Source organism: Acromyrmex echinatior, chromosome 7, assembly GCF_024713525.1.
Source record: "Acromyrmex echinatior isolate Ae372 chromosome 7, ASM2471352v2, whole genome shotgun sequence".
In the NCBI taxonomy this organism is placed as follows: domain Eukaryota; kingdom Metazoa; phylum Arthropoda; class Insecta; order Hymenoptera; family Formicidae; genus Acromyrmex; species Acromyrmex echinatior.
The window spans coordinates 5920546-5940267 of record NC_141858.1 but is presented as its reverse complement, the minus strand read 5'-3'; the positions used below and the strand labels follow the sequence as shown (position 1 = coordinate 5940267).

The 19722-nt window shown below is 33.7% G+C and overlaps 2 protein-coding genes across 5 annotated transcripts in view; both read left to right on the top strand.

Moving 5' to 3' along the window:
* LOC105144011 (uncharacterized) overlaps positions 1-19722 on the top strand; it is a 488432-nt gene that overhangs the window by 6435 nt on the left and 462275 nt on the right. The window contains exons 2-4 of one of the 4 annotated variants that reach the window (XM_087408166.1): positions 594-890; positions 1488-1722; positions 2297-2340. The exons of the other annotated variants lie outside the window; for them this stretch is intronic. The gene's annotated coding sequence lies outside the window, so the exon portion shown is untranslated. The remainder of the gene's footprint in view (positions 1-593; positions 891-1487; positions 1723-2296; positions 2341-19722) is intronic. 4 annotated transcript variants of the gene reach the window in all.
* LOC147909073 (uncharacterized) lies at positions 14991-15482 on the top strand. The gene has a single exon (XM_087408274.1). The coding sequence runs from the start codon at positions 14991-14993 to the stop codon at positions 15480-15482; it is 492 nt and encodes a 163-aa protein (XP_087264400.1).

Genomic DNA, 19722 nt, shown 5'->3' with positions numbered 1-19722 from the left:
TGACGGAATAGAAGAGTCATATTTTATATTATGTTTATGTTCATTGACATGTATCTTGTTTCTTTGTCTGTTCTACATAAGACGTCTCACAATTATTGCAATTAATCTTGTAAATAATGTTTTACTTTAGATTTTTCCAGTTTTGTCTTTATGTACTTTAATGAAAGAGTTTAAATTATTTAAAATTCTATAACCAATAGTAAAGATAGAATTATTAGAAAACAAAGAGACAGTGTAGAGATTTTAGGTATAAAAGGCAGTACAAAAAACTTTATTATTCTTATTGTTATCATTATTCGAAATCGGATTGTCAACGCTCCGTGATGGTTTCAGTATGTGATTACTTTGTATTATATTCATAATTCTTTTTTTCAAGCAATTGAAAATTAGCCATAATGGATAGGAATTTTTTAGTAAAATATTGATAACTAATTTAAGGTTTTTTTGGATGGAAGGTGGGGTGCAGTGTTTTGTAGTACCTAGGTACTGTAACTAGATACAAATTTGCATACCTTGAAACTGAACCTGATACTTTTTTTTGATACCTATTCCTAGGTACCATTTCTTGTGTATCGATACATATTTATATTTAGGTACACTTTAGCTACTTTTTGGATGACTTTCCTGCACTAAGGACTGGTTTCATCAACGTCGGTTACTTGATTGACTTAAATTTAAGAATTGCCACAACTGCTAAACTAAATACTTATTATTTGAACGCAACCATTGTGATTGATCCACTATGAATCGGAGCCTACAAAGTTGATAATAGTGATATGCAGCCGAGAGAAGGTTCATACATACGTACATTAGAGAGCCTACAATAAGAGAGTCGCCAACTCACTACGTGATCCGAATAGTGCTCCAATGGCTTTGATGGGCTCGTAAAGGTTAGAATAACACGGCGTTAAACTATAAGTCCCATATATCACTCAATATATGTCTCTAACCCTCAGACTGGGTTAATCATTAAGCTAATTACCAATTTTAATAATAAATAACAATAATAGAGTTTAATAATAGTATACTACTACACCAAGTATCACATTTTAATAATAAATGTGTATTATGTATGTGTCAATGAATGCATTATTCGGATAAAACTAAAATTTTATAAATTAAACTTTACTTGCATAGAATATTTATATATGTACACATAAAATATATGTATAATAAATAATATTTACTTAATAAGTAAATATTATATACAGATATATGAAATATATAGATCATATCTGACAAACAAGCTGTCGAAATCGCATTTTGATGTCAAAGTAACGTTAGAAATGTCATTTTGTCGTCAAAATACAATTTATTCTGAGATTTTATGTTAAAAATAAAAGTACCCATTAAGTACCTTTAAGATATATTGGGTCATCTAAAAAGTATCCGCGGTTTTTAGATGACCCAATATTTAAAATATCTGTACCTAGGTATTTTATTTTTTTAGTATCTGTACTTATATCTCGATACATTTTTTTTTACAGTACCTGTATCTACCTAGATATTGAAAATAGAGTACCTTGTACAACACTGGTGGGATATGAAAGAAGGATTGCTCTGCTTACTAAACTGTAAACAGAATCAATTTTGGCGGATGAGATGAAAATGAGATATATTTGCCAGAAAATGTATGGTACCAATCTATTGTAATTGTTGTTTTTTTTCAACTTTAAAAAGAAGATCTAAGAAATTGAGTACCTATTGTTCTCAATTTCCAAGGTAAATTGCAATCTGTCATGAAAACTGTTAAAAGTACACAGAACGTTATTAATCTGTTCTCTCGGCGCAATTATGATAATGTCATCCACGTATCGTAAATAAATGGTAGGATCAAAATTTAAAGAATTCAATGCTCTTTTCTCCAAATATTATAAAACTAATTTAATTAATATGGAAGACAAGGGAGATCCTATTAGTGTCCCGAAAACTTATTGATAAATTTTATTACTAAAAGAAAAAGTATTGAAGAGAAAATAAAACTAAGAAATCTATAAAATCATTTATGGGAATGTTCGTATTAGATCAGATTAAAGTCCATTTTTTTTTCAATTGACGAGATTAAGAGGAATGTTTGTACACATCGAAATTACATCTAAGGATATCAAAATTGAATTATCAATCATTGTTTCATTAAATGACTTGAAGCCTAGGTATCAAAACTATTAACATGTCTAGGATTTTTTTCCACACTGATTGAGACGCAATGATTGAATGAAGGAAAGATGCTATAGGATATAAAGCAGTGTTAACCGATGAAATAGTAATTCTGAATATCTTTTTTTGTGGATTTTAGGAAGGCCATATATTCTGGAAATAGAAGCATTAGAAAATAATGAGGTAAAGTTTTCTCGAAATTATTCTTTGTCTAGCCTATTTTTCAAGATCTTATTCAATTTTTTCTCCATTTTGTTAATGGGATCTACCGGAATGTATGTATTCTTGTCTTATAATCATCTTTAATTTTTTAAATATAATCTTGTTTTTTAATCGCCACAGTTGCATTGTCGACTTTTATAAAAATAATGGGATTATCTTTGTAAAATTATTTTGTGTTTTAGACATATGCAACAAATCAATTTCAAACTTTATTTTTCGCTTCCTTATGTGAAAAATCATGAAGCTAAAGATTGCAACATCTCTAATCTTGGAGTTTGCTTTATCGTTGAAATATTTATTATAATGTTCAAAATCTTTAGTGAATTTATGCATTGATAAATTTTTATTAGATGATCAATTCGGGCACATAAAAAAATAGAACTTCAACATAAATCAACTTCAGTATGTACAATACGCAGTTCCTGTAACGAAAAATAGCATTTCAATCGCATCACGTTTTTGATGTCTAACCAGTCTACATATTTTAATGTGAATTGATATAAAAATTGCTGAAGAAGGACTCGTTGGTTCCGAATCGTACAATGTTTCTTTTTTGAATCATTGATCGTTGTTTTAAAGTTCTGTTGCATTTAATAAATTGTTGAGTCTTTTATAACTTCCATTTATTGCTCGATTATAGATCGTTCTTTGTTTATTGCACAAAACGAGCGGAATTTATTATAAAATAAATTATAACGGATGAAATTTCAAAGACAGAAATCTTGTATATTAAATTAAGATTCGTTGAGTAAAATGCTTGAACATGTATCAATGGGTTTTCAAAAGACATGAATTGTCAAAGTTGGTAGTCAACTTTTCCTTGTCATTTTCATAAATTTAATTATTTTACTTTTATTAAATGTTGTAATAAATGTGTAATAAATGTGTTACAATATATATCTACTATCGTTTGTAAGTTACATATCGAGAACACTCGCAACATTTTCCAACAAGATAAAAAAAGATTTTAAAAAATTTTAAATTATTTATGCGAATCGAGAATATTATAAAATATTTCTGTTTTTTTCTTTTTTTATACGTTTTTCAATTGTGAATTTAGAAAACATACTTAGCCTTCAAAAACACTTTGACGCATTTTGTAACATAAACGCCAAACTCGTAATAGCATTTTGATTGCTCAGAACACTCATAAGGGGATGAACATATTTTAACAAATATTTTTTCAATCAAAACGCTAGAGTAAGGAATATAATTATTAACAATAGAAGCTTTAAACAATAGTTTCGAAAAAAATCACATTTTGTTAAAAAGTTCTTATTTTTCTTACGTAAATTACAAAAATATTTCATAAAATGCATAATATGCATTTTGAAAAGTAGAAACTTCAAACACTTAGAAAAACTACATTATTGTATCTTTTAAAAAACAATTAATAAAATAATTAATTAAAAGGACGAAAATGAAAACAATTTTAAATTTATTTTGGAAAGAACTCCTACAGCACGAAATATTCCAGCAATATTATAGTAGTATTTCAATAGTGCGCAATATTACAAAAATTACAGCAACATTGAAATTTTAATATTTTATTGGAAATATTGCAATAATATTGCAAAATGTTGTAATTTTACTTACTACTTAAATAAAATTCACCAGTTCTATCCTACAAAAATAGGCAACTTTCAAAACAGATTAACTTTGTAAAAAATTGACGTATCGAGATATTTAAAAAAAGCATTTTACATCTTGAAATCTCTACTTTTCTGATCTATATTTTAAAAATCGGTTTTACTAATATTTTGTGAAGTTATACTGACATAAATGAAGACGCATCAGATCTCAAAACTTTTTACGAAATTGTTTTTAAAAATTATACACAAATGCGGTTTACATCATTCGAAAGAGTGAATCTTTACCTTTAATTTGCTTTTTTATGAAGTTTTGTATTTATGAAATTACACAAACATAAATGAAGATAAATCAAATCTCGAAATTTTTTACGAAATTTTTGAAATTTTAAACTGTACAAATGCAGTTCACAATTTTCGAAAAAATAAATTTTTAGCTTTAATTTGCTCTTTTATTGACCTTTGTACGATATTTTTTCGAGCTATTCAATATCAAAGCAAAAATAGCAAAAACTCGGCGGGAAATAGCAAAAACTGGCAGTTACGCGGTACTTCACTCTTGTGGTGGGATGCTGGCTCTCACATTAAAAAATAATTTAAAAATATTTAGAGGCCGAAACTGTCGCTGAAACCTATCAGAAACTGTAGAACTCTTCGAGAACTATAGAATTTCGTGATAAAAATTAATTTTTGCGATACTTGGGGTGCCACCCCATTTATAAATTTTTTTTTTTTAGCTAAATCAGCAGAACTATTGTTAAAACTTAGCAGGAACTATTGCGGGTGCGAACGGAATTGTGTATAAAATATTGATTTTTTTTCAAAATGGGGTGCTAATTTTACACCGGCTATTTTTGTAGGGTGGAATAGGTGTTGTTTCAATTTTGTTAATTAGTGTATTTCGTAGAAAATATTGCAATATATATTATAATACAATATTACAATTCTCTAAATAAATATGTGGCTTCGCCATGAGAGGAATACTTTTCTCGTAAGGAAAAAAATATTCAAGAACTTCTATAAGAAGGAGTACGCAAATCGAGTTGGCAAGTCTTCTGGAGATTCCCAATATTTTTTGAATGTGCTTTCTAGAGCTTCGAATATTTTTTGATTATAACTTTATTATATGTATTTTGGAATATATACTATAATATGATAAGCAATAATATATTAGTAATTAATAATAAAACTGGAATATTATTGAAATATTGCACAACGTTATTGCAATATGTATGCAATATTTTTATTTTCGTGGACATAGGAATATTGCTACAATATTGCATCAATGTTTTATAAAATATTGCAATCTTTTAAACTAATATTGCTGCAATATGTCGTGCCATAGGAGAGAACATGTATAAGGTGCCGCAACATTCGAAGTACAGAACATATTTTATGCTAAAACAAGCAACTATTCCGTTAGCAAAATTGCGTTTGATGAATAGTTTTTGCAGGAGAGCAGATTAAAGTTAACGAATAAGCGCTCTTGACCATGAGGCATTCAAAGTTTTGTTGACAATTTTAATCGAAAGAATTAATCGAAAATAATTCGTCGAAAAATAATTTATTAAACGGACAATTTATCGAACAGACAATTCATCGAAAGAAAATTGGTCGAAAATACAATTGATCGAAAGAACAATTGATTGAAATGACAAATGATCGAAAGGACAATTGATTGAAAAGACAATTAGTCATAAAGACAATTGATTAGAAAGAAAATCTATGTAGAACAGAACAATTATAGACCTCATTTTGTTCCTCAAACAGAGGGAGATGTAGAGTGGACCTCCTTGTTGAAACTCATTGTACAGCGGTACAATTATAGAAGTCGTGCATCCTGTTACCGACTATGTCGGATTATCAATTGATAGGTAATAGAGTGACGCTGAGTAGCCCCGAGAGCGTGGCGTATCTTCGCGTGGCGTTAGTTTTCTTAGATTCAAGTTTTTCCTTACTTGTAAACAGTCAAGTTGTCTCATGCTCCCTAATAAAGCATTTTAAGTTTTCAACCCGTTGCATTAATCATATCAATCCACAACAATTATAATTGACGCGGGGCACGAGACGTATAAGAAATTAGAAAAGCGTGAATGGAATTACTGACTCGTTTGGCGTCCAGCTCGCGTGGCACACCCTTTAACCAGACAGCGCCGAAACTAAAAAGAATCTTAACGATCTTACAATATCCTCCTCCCAAGTTTATAAAAATATCAAATAAAATTTGAACAAGAAATTCTTAAAAATAGTTAACTTAAATTGGATTTTAAATTTCTTTTTTTTTTAGGTATACATAAGTCATTCTGACTAGGGATATAACTGACTAGGGATATAAGTCTGTGATTAGGGGTATAACACTCATGTTTCTTGCGCGATCTGCTGCTCCTGATATTTCCTGCTGTGGATGTCGGTATTCGACTGATACCTTTGCTATTACAAGTAGCTACAACTGTATTGTTGCCATTACTAGAAGTATTGGATGCTTTATTGGTGCCATTCTGCTTAAGTTTTTCAACATTATTTTGAATATTAGGAGGGGCAGGTTGCGATATTTTTTATCTTTGTAATTTATTACTATAGGGATTCGATCATCAGTACTTAAATCTAAATTACGCGGATTGGGAATGCAATCATTATTATGAGCAGCAGCGATCAATTGATCGAGGTATTTTTTCCGAACCTCACCGGTTTTGAGTTTTATTAGGTACGTACGGGAGCCTAACACTTCCGCGATTACAGCAGATATTCATGTCTTTTTATTTAGCATTCGATAGTCACAAACCATAACAATTTTTCATCAAAAAAGGTATCATGAGTTCCTTTATAATGTTCTTGTTGTTCTTCAATTTGCTTCTTCTTAAATGTTGATTTTATCAGATCTAATAAGGTTCTGACATTGCGATTAAACATTAGCTTGACCGGGATTTCTTCAATTAAACAATGAGGTGTGGTTCTATAAGTAAACAAGAATCTATTGAGAAGAGTTCTAATGGACACCGATTTGTTTTTAGGATCCTTCATCGCTTTGGCTAAAGTCGTTTTTAATGTTTTCACAAAATTCTCAGTTGCACCATTAGTTGACGGGTGAAATGTTGGTAACGTACTGTTTGATTTTGTTTTTCACACAAACTGTTGCAAATTCTTTAGACGTAGATTGCGCACTATTGTCGATGACACTTTGAAAAAGAAGTCCAAAGCGAGCAAATACTTCCTTACGTGCTTCGATTGTAAACATAGCATCAATGTTCTTCATGTGAAGACTTTCGGTCACTTGGAATGAGAGTCAATGCATATAAAAAACATATGACCCTTAAACGGTCCAGCAAAATCGAGATGTATTCGAATGGTTTTTCCATTTAAGATCACTTTATTAACGAAGCTTTCTCAAGTTCAGCTCTGAACGACATACATATTTCATAGCTCTTGAGGTTCTCCAGATCTTGATCCATATTCGGATATTAGAAATAAGATCTTGTTAATTGTTTAAGTTTTGTGATGCCAAAATGGCTTATGAAATTGTTTCAACAATTGATCTAATTTTTTTTAGGAAGTACGACCTGTACTTCCACATCAAGATACTTTGATCTATGTTAAATTCGTTTCTGCGAGTATAGAAGAGTTTAAAATCTTCCTCCACCTGTGATGGCCATGAATCATTGACATAAGTCATTACACGACTTAAAAGGGGATCACTTCAGGTTGCCTCACGAATTTGTAGAATCCATGGGAAATCCGCCCTTCATAAAATGCAAATATTCAATATCGAAATTTTCCACCGAGACGTGACAATCCATTAGCTCCTCCATTTTCGCTACCTTTCACATATCGCATTTCATAATTGAAATCAGACAAGAATATGATCCATCGTTGAAATTGATTTGCGGCCATGACTGGAATACCTTTTTTTTCGTCGAGTAAAGCCAGCAGTGATTTGTGATCTGAAGCTAAAATGAAACGTCGTCCCACGAGGTATTGATTGAACTTCTTCACGCCCCAATAGATGGCTAATGCTTCCTTGTGAATCACAGAATATCCTTTTTCTGCTTTGGATAAAACTCTTGAAAACGCTATAGGCCTCTCGGCTCCATCTGAATAAATGTGCAACAACACCGCACCAATTCCATGTTGTGAAGCATCTGTTGCTAACTTTACTGGAATAGCTGGATCATAATGAGCTAGTACGAACTTTAAGATAGATTTGATTACTTTAAGATAGACTTTCCTGAAACTCTCTTCACAGTTACGGTCCCATTGGAAAGTCATGTTTTTTTTCAATAATTGATATAAGGGCTCTAAAATTTCCGGTAAATTGGGAATGAATCGTTCATAATAGTTCATCATGCTTACAAAGGCATGTACCTGCGTAATATTACTTGGTTTGGATAACTCTTCAATAGTTTGAACCTTGCTTTGATTCATGAGTAATCTTTTTCGTCGATGATATGACCGAGAAAATTCAGATTGTCTCTAAAAAATTTATATTTATCCATATTTAATTTAAATTCAGCTTCCTTGAGTCGAATTAAAACTGCTCTCAAATTGGATAAATGCTCCTTCTCGGTTTTTTCAGTGATGAAAATATCATCAATGTATACAGCTATTCCTTTGAGGTCCCGTAATACATTTTCCGCTTTCATTTGAAATATGGCACTCGCAAGTTTTGTACCAAAGGGTAAGCGGTTTACAAGGAATATACCCTTATGAGTGTTCCAAGCTAATAATTCACGCGTACTTTGATCTAGTAACAATTGATTGAATGCATACTTGAAGTCTAATTTAGTTAACAAATTTTTGTCCTTCTTGAAGAGCAATAAAGATTTCTTTTATCTTGGGCAGTGAATAATTGATGTCTTCTAGATGTGGATTAACCGTTAGACTATAATTAGCGCATAAACGCAGTATTTTATTGGCTCTCAATACTGGAACTAAAGGTGTGCCCCCAGGTGAGCTTTCCACTTTAGTAATGACTCCCTGTTTTTCTAACTTAATGAGTTCTGCATTAACTAAATCACGAAATGCAAAAGGGATTGATCTCGGTTTACAAAAAATAGGAGATGCATTGTCTTTAAAACTTAATTGAATTTTTTCATACTTGTACATATTAATACTACAATAGGTTCAAAAACATCTGCAAACTTTGTTAATAATGACTCCAAACTCAACTTATTTTCAATATTTTTGTCACATTTAAAATTTATAGCTGATAGCTTGACTTGGAAATTTTTAAACATTTTAAAAGCTGACATAAAATCGCGACCTAATAATGATCTACATTCGCTTTTTACAATCAACAACCTCGCAGGTATGAAGTGTTTATTTAAATTTGCCATTACAAAAATTTCACCAATTGGAGTGACAATACTACCATCATACATCTTTAATTTAATATTTGGTGATTTGCAATGGAATTTCTTTAAACGTATTTTGATAAATGTTATAGGACAATACAGACATGCCAGCACCCGAATCCACCTCCATTATTGTTGACTTTTATGGTAGCTTTCAATGGTTCAATCATTGACTGGTTATTTAAATTGAACATTTCAATTATTTCCTCTTCTAAAAGCTTCTGATTTTTTTGCTTATCCGATAAATAATTCGTGAAAGCCTCTGCCTTTTTGCAGATTTTAGATATATATTCGATATATATCCCATTTCGTTACACGTTTTACATTTGTACTTTTTATACTTGCAATTAGAAAAATTATGGTTAATATTACCACATGCAAAACATTTAAGTTGACTTGCGGATGAAGAAGTGTCTTCTTTTGGTTTGGTAGATGGTCTTCTTTTTGTGTTTATTTTAAAATTTTTGTTTGGCATTTAGTTTGTGAATGGAAGCAGTTATTTCACTTAAAGCCGTTTTCTTTTTTAATACTAATTCCAATAATTCTTGGATTGTTTCCGCTTCTTCACATCTGTCTAAATTTTTTCCGGACGATAATCCACTAACAAAGCAATCATGCAACACGTTATTTAAATCGTTGCCAAAGTTGCATAAAGCAGCTAAGCTCTTGAGACGTACATAAGATTTAGCAATGGGTTCATCCTGCATTTGTTGCATCTTGTAAAATTCTATGCGTTTTCGCCACACTGACATTTTTGATGAGAATTGAGATCTAGCAAATTGTATAATTCGTCAAACGTCTTCGACTCTGATAATTCTGGATCGCATAGATCATTTAGTGTGCAATAGATCGAATTAGAAATTGATGTGAGTAAAACGACCACTCGCCTATTGTATATCATTGGCTACAAAGTATTGTATTAGATTGCTGATATAGTTTCCATCACCATTCTCATAAATTTCCAGTCGACTACAAGACTAAGGTTGTTGTTGGGCTATGATATTACGCGAGAAAAATATTAAATAACGTCAAAACTGTACTTTCTTGCCCCGCGAATGATTGCGCCCACGAAACTCCAGTACGATGGCCGTTTCGTAAAAGATAATAAAAAGAAAAACTGTAGAGCACAATTGTCAATTATGCCTCGTCGCATTTATAATGCATAATATCATGGGACTTGAATAACAACTACGAAAATACTCTCAGAAAAACCAGTATATCGTATTCTCCAAGCGCGTTTCAACATTACTGACTGCTCATTTGGGCGTCCAGCCCGTCATACCCTCTAACCAGACAGTGCCTTCCAAGAAGGAGGGATATATTATATTTGAAACTAAAAAGAATCTTAACGATCTTATAATAAGCATAAAACTTTAAAGCAATTTATAATATATTCGCACTCATTTGAAAGCATTAGAAGTATTAGAACAATCTGTCGATCGATGGGACGCTATTATTATCTTTCTCGCTAGAAACAAGTTGGATTTCCGTTCACAGCATAAATGGGAGGAGGTAGTCGGACAGCAAGAACAAGATCATATACCAACTGTAGAAGAATTCCTTAAAGTCCTACAGGAAAGATGCCGGACATTTGAGATGTTGAACGGCAAAGTCAAACAAAAGCCTACAACACAAGCTAGTACCAACAAGAAAAGCGAAAAGAGAGTAGCATTGGCAATCACTTCGCATGTCCGCTTTGTCAAGCGAAGTATCACATTTATAATTGTGAAGAATTCTTAAAAAGGTTTGTTCAGGATCGAAAGGCAGAGGTAAAAAAGAAGCAACTGTGTATTAACTGTCTAAGAGCGGGACATTATGCAAAAGAATGTAGGTCTTCAAGCTGTCGTAAGGGTTCTAAGGCGCATAATACGTTGTTGCACATAGATTATACGAGCACTCAATCAGAGTCAGCTCCGAGCTCTGATGCACAATCATCAGAAGAAACAGAGAAACCGATAACTGCATATTGTAATTTTGTTTCTTGTAAAGATCAAGTGAATGATTTTACACAGAATAATGTTGCATTAACAAATAGTTGCAAGTCAAGTTCACATTCACTAATATTATTAGCTCAAATATAGATATTTAAGTTCGAGATATTTAAGGAAAGCAGCATCAATGTAGAGTTTTATTAGATCCGGGTTCACAATCGCATTTGGTAACGAAAGAGCTAGTCGATAAATTAAAATTATCATGCAAGAGCAAATCAAATCATTAACGGCGTTATGCAATGTTCAACGGATGTTAGATATTCCACGAATCTCTGTATTCAGTCACGTTATACAAGCTTTAAAACAAAGATAAATTATTTGGTACTTCCTACTATAACAGAACGATTACCACAAGTCAAATTGAACAAAAGGAACATTATGTTATCTGAAGATTTCAGAATAGCAGATCCTTCCTTCGACAAGCCAGGCAAAATCGACTTACTAATGGGCACTAGCTTATTTTAGAAATTATTGTGTGTAGGCCAAATACGAGGAAACTGCGGGAACTCAACTTGGCAAAAAAACTCTTTTAGGATGGATAATTGGAGAGATAGTGCACACGAATCCTAACATAACCTCGACGTCTCTTATTACAATGAGTCAAGCTCTACACGAAAAAATCGAAAAATTTTGAGACAAGAAGACATTCAGGAACCGCGTTTACTTAGCAAGCAAGAAAATTATTGCAAAGGGCATTTTATTAACACATATATTCACGAGAACTGGATGGGAGGTTCGTAGTTAGTTTACCGAAGGATTCACACATTTCTCTCGATGACTCAAAGGAACTGCATTGAAGAGATTATTCACGTTAGAAAGAAAGTTTAAACGGCAATCAGAGAAGAATACATTCGCTTCATGGAAGAATACAAGGATCAAGGACACATGAGTACAGCGTCTTGGAATATCATCTCAAGCAACAAGCCATTGTATTTTATACCACATCAGTTCTTCGACTCGAGAGCACAAGCACGAAGCTTAGGGTAGTGTACGATGCATCGGCCAAGATGGATAATGGAAGGTCACTTAACGACATGTTGCTGCCCTAACTTACAAAACAACTTGTTATATCTCATGTTACGATTCCGAATTCATTTGCACACCTTAACAGTCGATATTACCATGATGTTTCGGCAGATAATGATAGCAGAAGAAGATCGCAAACTTCAGTTAATCCTTTGGAGCAGTCAAGAAACTGAACCTGTAGAGGTATTCATTTTAAATATGATCGCATATGGAACCACCTGTGCTTCCTATTTGGCACAGCGTTGTTTGCGATAATTAGGAGAAAAGAATGGAAGATCATTCCCCCTTGCATGGAAGGCGCTACAATCAGATTTTTACATGGACGATGTAATCATTGGATCAAACAATCTCGAGGAAGCTATTATGCTATAGAAGCAACTCATGACACTACTAAGAAAAGGGCAATTCCCTTTAAGGAAATGGAGATCAAATTATGAGAAAATATTGCAACACCTAACAATGGATAGTAAGTCGAATGAATTATTGGTATTAAACAAAGAAGAGCCTCTGAAAGCACTTGGATTGCTGTGGAATTATCGAACGGATCTACACTACAGTATAAAGGGATCTTCACAAAATCACATTGTGTTGTCGGAAATATCAAAGGTCCACAACCCATTAGGATTACTTACTTCCGTACTTATAATATTCAAGATCCTCATGCAGAAGCTATGATCCTTAGATATCGGATGGGACAAAAGCCTGCCGCAAGATATCTACACTCAATGGAAAAGTTATCGTTCCCTGAACCAATTAAGTGAGCTTGAGATACCTCATATAAAGGAGGGCAATGCGATGAAGAAAATTGATTTATTTGGATTTGGAGACGCATCCGAGAAGGCCTACGGCGCTTGCATCTATGCTGTCAGCAAAGACAGCAATTTACAATCAAGATTGTAAATATTATGTGCCAAATTGAGGGTAGCACTCTTAAAGACGATAACAATTGCAAGGTTGGAGCTGTGCGCAGCTCTTCTGGTAGCCCAGCTCTGTCACGAAGTGTGCGAGGCGCTAGGCGAAGCAGTCAACGACATCGATTGTAGACAGACTCAATGATCGTACTGGGATAAATAGGAACCTGCCCCAGCACTTTGAAGACTTTTATAGCCAACAAAGTATTGAAGATACAAGCTCTTGGCGAAAGAATCATGGCATCGCGTAGCGTCTAGTAATAATCCTGCAGATGTTCTATCAAGAGGAGCTACAGCACAGCAATTAAAGAATAGTAGCCTATGGTAGTACGTGGCTTCGCTCAGAAGGGGCCTGGCCAAAGCAACTTGAAAGCATCTCAGAACTACTTGATAAACGAATGGAAAAGATCACTAATCTAAAACATATAAAAAGAAGAGCATAAAAAATCACAGCACAAATTATAGTTTGTGATATTTAATTATTATTACATTAATTAAAACATTAAACGTTTCGGCCACAATTTGGCCATCTTCAGTAATTCAATAATATTCTTAAAACGCAAAGTTACATCTAATTAACATTAAATTCAACAGTCGGATGTTGTAATTAAATAAACGTGTTCTTTTCTATGTGAAGATGCTTTATACAATAATGTTACAACGCCAATTGTCATATCACGAAAAGTGTAGAACAAGAATTTCCAAATTCTAAATTAAAATAAATTTGTATATCATTAACATCTTTTAGTCGGAATATAAAGAAATAGAATCGTTACCTGTTTTACAGCAAAAAAACTAAACGATGAATCTCAAGTACCTCTTTTACACAATTAGAATTTTGTCGTGACATTATGTGTTGTTATTTGTCATATCATGTATTTTACCACTATTTATATATATAAGTCAATAGTTTAGAAAGTTCTAGAATTATTTATTAAAAGAAAGAGAGATCCTTCTTAAAAACGTTTATTCAATTACAACACCCGACTGTTGAATTTAATGTCAACTAGATGTAACTTTGCATTTTAAGAATATTATTGAATTACTGAAGATGGCCAGATTGTGGCAGAAACGTTTAATGTTTTAATTAATGTAATAATAATTAAATATTACAAACTATAACTTGTGCTATAGTTTTTTATGCTCTTCTTTTTATATGTTTTAAAATTATAACCACGTTAGTTTTCAAGATGTATTTTAATCACTAGTCTAGTTGCAATTTTTTCACACTCGATTCTATCTAGTATATCTTCGTTTGAACAGTTTGTAAGAATTATGTCTTGGTGTTATAGATTCATAGAAAGCTATCGTCGTAATAAACAAGTTGGAGATCTCACTGTCAAGGACTTGAATAAAGCAGAAATGGCTATCGCAAGAGTAGTCCAACGAGAATCCTTTTCCCAGGAATTTCACTGTTTTCAGCGAAAATGTGCACTTAAAAGGGACAATAAGTTGATCACACTAGATCCGTTTCTAGATAAGCAGGACTTAATCCGTGTGGGAGGTCGTTTACTATAGGAGGCATGCTGATTTGCCGAAAGAGACGAAGCATCTCATCATATTGTCATCAAGGCATTACATAATTAACCTGATATTGAGGGAAGAGCATTTAAAGTTGCTTCATTGCGGAGTTGAACAATTGTTAGCATTAAGCAGAAGATATTGGATATTAGCAGGAAGAAGAGAAGCTCGAAAGGCAATCTACTTATGCCTAAATTGTTTTAGAACGTTAACCTGTCAATGAAAATGGGGAATCTGTCCAAGGAAAGGGTAATTGAATATGTACGCTCATTTGCTATTAGAGGAGTAGACTACGCGGGGTTTATATTCATTAAGGAAAGCCGCCGCAGGAGACGTATCCTTACTTTTAAGACCTACGTGGCTTTATTTATCTGTCTTAATACAGGAGCCATTCATCTCGAATTGATCACGGATTTGACGATGGAAGCGTTATATGGCAATTCTTCGTCGCTTTACCGGCAAAAGAGGAATTTTTCCCGTTTACTATCCGATAATGGTACCAATTTCATAGGCGCCTCTCGAAAATTTAAGGAGTATGCATTTTTGAAGGAGAAAGAAGATACTATACAGATGCAATTGGCAGAAGATAGGGGGTTTATGGGAGTTGGCAATAAAGATAGTAAAAAGATATTATTCGAAGAATGTTATATTCTTCTCATTAAGATTGAAGCAGTAGTAAATTCGCGACCAATAACTCTGTGCTCGAACGATCCTTAAGATTTATTTGTATTAACACCCGCTCATTTCCTGGTGGGAGATTTTTTGTTTCAGCCTGTACAGAAGGATTATATTGATATTCCTGATAAGTATTTAAGTCATTGACAACATCTTCAAAAGGTGTGGCAAGATTTCTGGCAGACCAAAATCTGGTAGAACAGCAAATCGCGGTAAATGAGTCTGTAGAACTGCAGCCCTGTTTAATGGAATTCTAGTACTAATTAAGGATGATCGATTGCCATCTCTCCAATGGAATATTGGAAGGATTCTGGATGTACACTCCAGAGACGACGGTATGACCAGAGTGGTCACTGCTCAAGGTCAATTCAAACGGCCATTAGCTTCTTTTCTCTGCCTATGGAGGATGACTTCTCTACGTTGCAGAGCAATTGATTCTACAGTACAAGACAAGAGGACTGTTATTATATCCGATCCGATGTATCAGATTTAGCATATTATTTTTGAAAGATAATATTTCAAAGAGGATAGAACTGTTACCAACTATGACATATTACCGATTGATAGATAATAGACTAGCGCTGCGTAGCTCTGGGAGCGGGAGTGTGGCGCATCTTCGCGTGGCATTAGTTTTCTTAGATTCCAGTTTTTCCTTGCTTGTAGACAATCAAGTTATCTCGTGTTCCTCAATAAAGCATTCTAAGTTTTCAATCTGTTGCATTAATCATATTAATCCACAACATCCTTTGGCAGAAGCGAAGTGGAGTTGAACTCGTTTCGCGTATTTGACTTTTATAATTGTAATCGGAAGTCGAAATTCATTGCACAACAGTACAATTATAAAAGACATAAAAAATCAACCTACGTGGAAGTTTACGCATTAAAATATTCATTAATTTACGTTCGATCAGTTATTAAATCTACCAAACGTCCTTCCAATCAATTCTTTTCAATCAATTGTCTTTTGATCGCTTGTCCTTTCAACCAATTGGCCTTTCGATCAGTTACCCCTTTGACCAATTATACCTTCGACCAATTATCCTTTTGACCAATTATCCTTTTGATCAATTGTCCATTCAATCAATTGTACTTTCGACCAATCGTCTTTTCGACTAATTTTCTATCGATGAATTGTTTTCGATCAATTGTTTTTGATCAATTGATCGGATACGGCGCGTAGAGCTGGCGTGCGCTCCTCATTTGCGGGTATCTAATCTTTGGCTAATAGTAGTATGTGACTAATAGTAGTATGTGGGCAGCTATTGAGTGTTAAAACAAACCCCTACCTAAACGTTTCCTCTAGTGCCATATTATATGGCCTAGATCAGTCTGAAAAATGGCGCACTCTGATTGGTCGAGGAGTGTAGGTTGGAGATAATAGGGTAATTAAATGGTGTGTTCTGATTCGCTCTATATTTGACAAAGATTCTGATTAATTCACACAACACTTTCTCACGAAATAATTGGAGAAGGGAGTGGTAGAGGACCTCCGACAAAATAGTTAATGGGAGATTGGGATCGTAACATTTTTTTGTCATAGAGAGGGGGAAAGATATGAACAGCAGACGTGAATAACAGATAGCTTTATGGTGATCACTTTTTGGCGCGACACAATGTCATCGAACCGGTTTAAGTGAAAGTGTTTTTTATTATTTATGATGATAAGTTTTACGAAAATTTACAAGTCTAGAGGACTCTTACTTTTATTTGAAAGAAAGAGAAAGTAAAACAGGCACGAACTCTGTCCTCACCATTTAGCGAGATTGTATCCTTTCCCTGCCACTTTCGACGACCGAGCTAAGCTGAAGCCTAATGTTAAGCTGCATGAGGCAGATACTGCGCGCTAAGACGATTCAAGTTTCAATATCTCCACTCAGAAGCCAGAGCCGCTCAGGAATCGTATCTTCACGATAGCGAATGTTTCACGTGGCTGTACAGTTAAAATTGTCGATCGAGCCAGCGAAAGCGAACAGCTATAAATGCATAATATCTATTCTGTTCGAGCAAGTTACAGATTCGCTAATTTTACTACTTTCACTGATTCTTGTGTAACAATGTATTACAAAAAGATTTTTTTAGAAATTTTATTAGACGATACATGTACTGTTGATAACAATGGCAAACCATTAATTGCACCAGTGCATGTTACTGTCTCTCAAAAAATGCCGGAACCTGGTTCTAAAATCACCCCCCGAAACATGTCTACGTAAGTGTACGTGAAAATCACAATAGATATAAAAATATATTAAAACATTTAGAAATCAAGTTGCGTAAAGAAAAAAATTTGACACTAGTTGCAGTTTGGAAAGTTTTAATATATCTGATGCATCATTCATTGCATTACATTCTAAAACATTTGATTTAATTGTATTTTCGGATAAATGGCTAATGATGAAGCCTATAAAAAATATATATAACAATTGGGTTTATTGGATTGCAACTTAGTTGGACTGATATTATAGTAGAAAAGATATGGCAACAACAAAACTGGAATTGTGTATTGAAATTTAAAAAGCATCGCATTCATCTTATTGTTAATAACAAAGCACGTTATTATATATTTTTTCGAGGTGTAAAATGTACTGCAATTATTGAATGCATGCTGCTTAAAATGCCAACTGAAAATATGGACGTATCACTTTTACATGTAAAGTAAAAGATATATGTTATACGAATCACATTACCAATAAAAAAAGACATTTAATAGGTATTCGACGTACAGCAGTGGATAAAATGATCCAAAAATGTAAAGATGCTGTTATTTTCCATTGAGAAGAAGCAAAAGTTTGGAGACAAAGATTTTTCAATTCTTCCTTTATCTGTCATCCATATGCAAGGCAAAAGTAGAATTGTTAAAACAACATGGATTAATACGAGGACAAGTCAATAAGTTTTTAGAAAAACACATTTTTTTTGATCGATTCATTTTTATTTCTTAATATAGTCTCCTTTCAGCTTGATACACTTGATCCAACGATTCTCCAACTTTTTCAAGACGGCCTAATAATATGATTTGTCCAACTCGTTAAAATAAGCCTCTGTTTCAACGAGGAGCTGCTCTCTGGTGAATGTCTTTCCTCCGAACCATTTCTTCAGGTTTGAAAACAGAAAATAGTCGCAGAGAGAATAAATCTGGCGAATATGTTGGATGAGGAAGCAAGCATTCGTAGCGGAATTCGTCGAATTTGGCCATCAGTGCCGGGCACGTGAACCTGTGCATTGTCTCGATGGAAAAGCACTTTCTTCTTCGCCAAATGCGGACGTTTTTTCTTTAAAATGTTGTTGAAACGGTCCAATAAGGCTACGTAATAATCGCCAATGATCGTTTGCTTCGACGGAAGGTAATCGATATGAATTATACCGCGTGCATCCCAAAAAACTGTAGCCATCACCTTTCCGACTTCATGCTCTTCGCCTTCTTCGGAGCTGATTCACTCGGTGAAGTCCATTTTGACTAATCTTTTGTCTCGGATGTGAAGTAATGGATCCATGTTCCGTTCACAGTAATGAATCGACGCAGAAATTCATCTGGATTACATTGAAACATCTCCAAACATTGTTTTGAAATCATTATACGGTCGCGCTTATGGTCCACAGTGAGCAAACGCGGCATCCATCTTGCCGATAGCTTTTTCATACTCAATTGTTCGTGCAAAATTGAAATCACTGTGCCATGTGATATTCCTGTGGCCTCAACAAGCTCGTGCACTTTCACTCGTCGATCAGTCAAAACAATATCGTGGACTTATCGATTTCTGGGGTAGCAGCAATTGGACGTCCCGAACGAGGTGCATCATATGTGAATGTACGACTACGTTTAAATTCATTCACCCAATTGTATACAATCGCAAACGCTGGTGCTATGAACATTATCCAATTCGGTTTTGATTTCTTTTGGAGTTAAACCTTTCATATATATGTGTTTGATCACTGCACGAAACTCGTTTTTTTTCATTTTGCAAAAAATATAAAGGTTGTTCGCTTTAATCGTCTACAGAAATGAAACCACGCGATGAATTCCGCTCAAAATTTAACAGTAATCAGCTGAAAGATGCTACTTACTCAAAAAGTAATGTGACATGATACTGCGAGTGCCCTCTGACAGATTTTCTAAAAACTTATTGACTTGCCCTCGTATTTAGCAATCCAGTTTTATATTTACTAGACAGCACAAAATGCAGTAACCATACGAGATCAATTATTAGTATCAGTTTATGACCATTTTACTGCATATATTAGACCCCCGAGCAAAAGATATTATATGCAGAAAGATGTAAAAAAG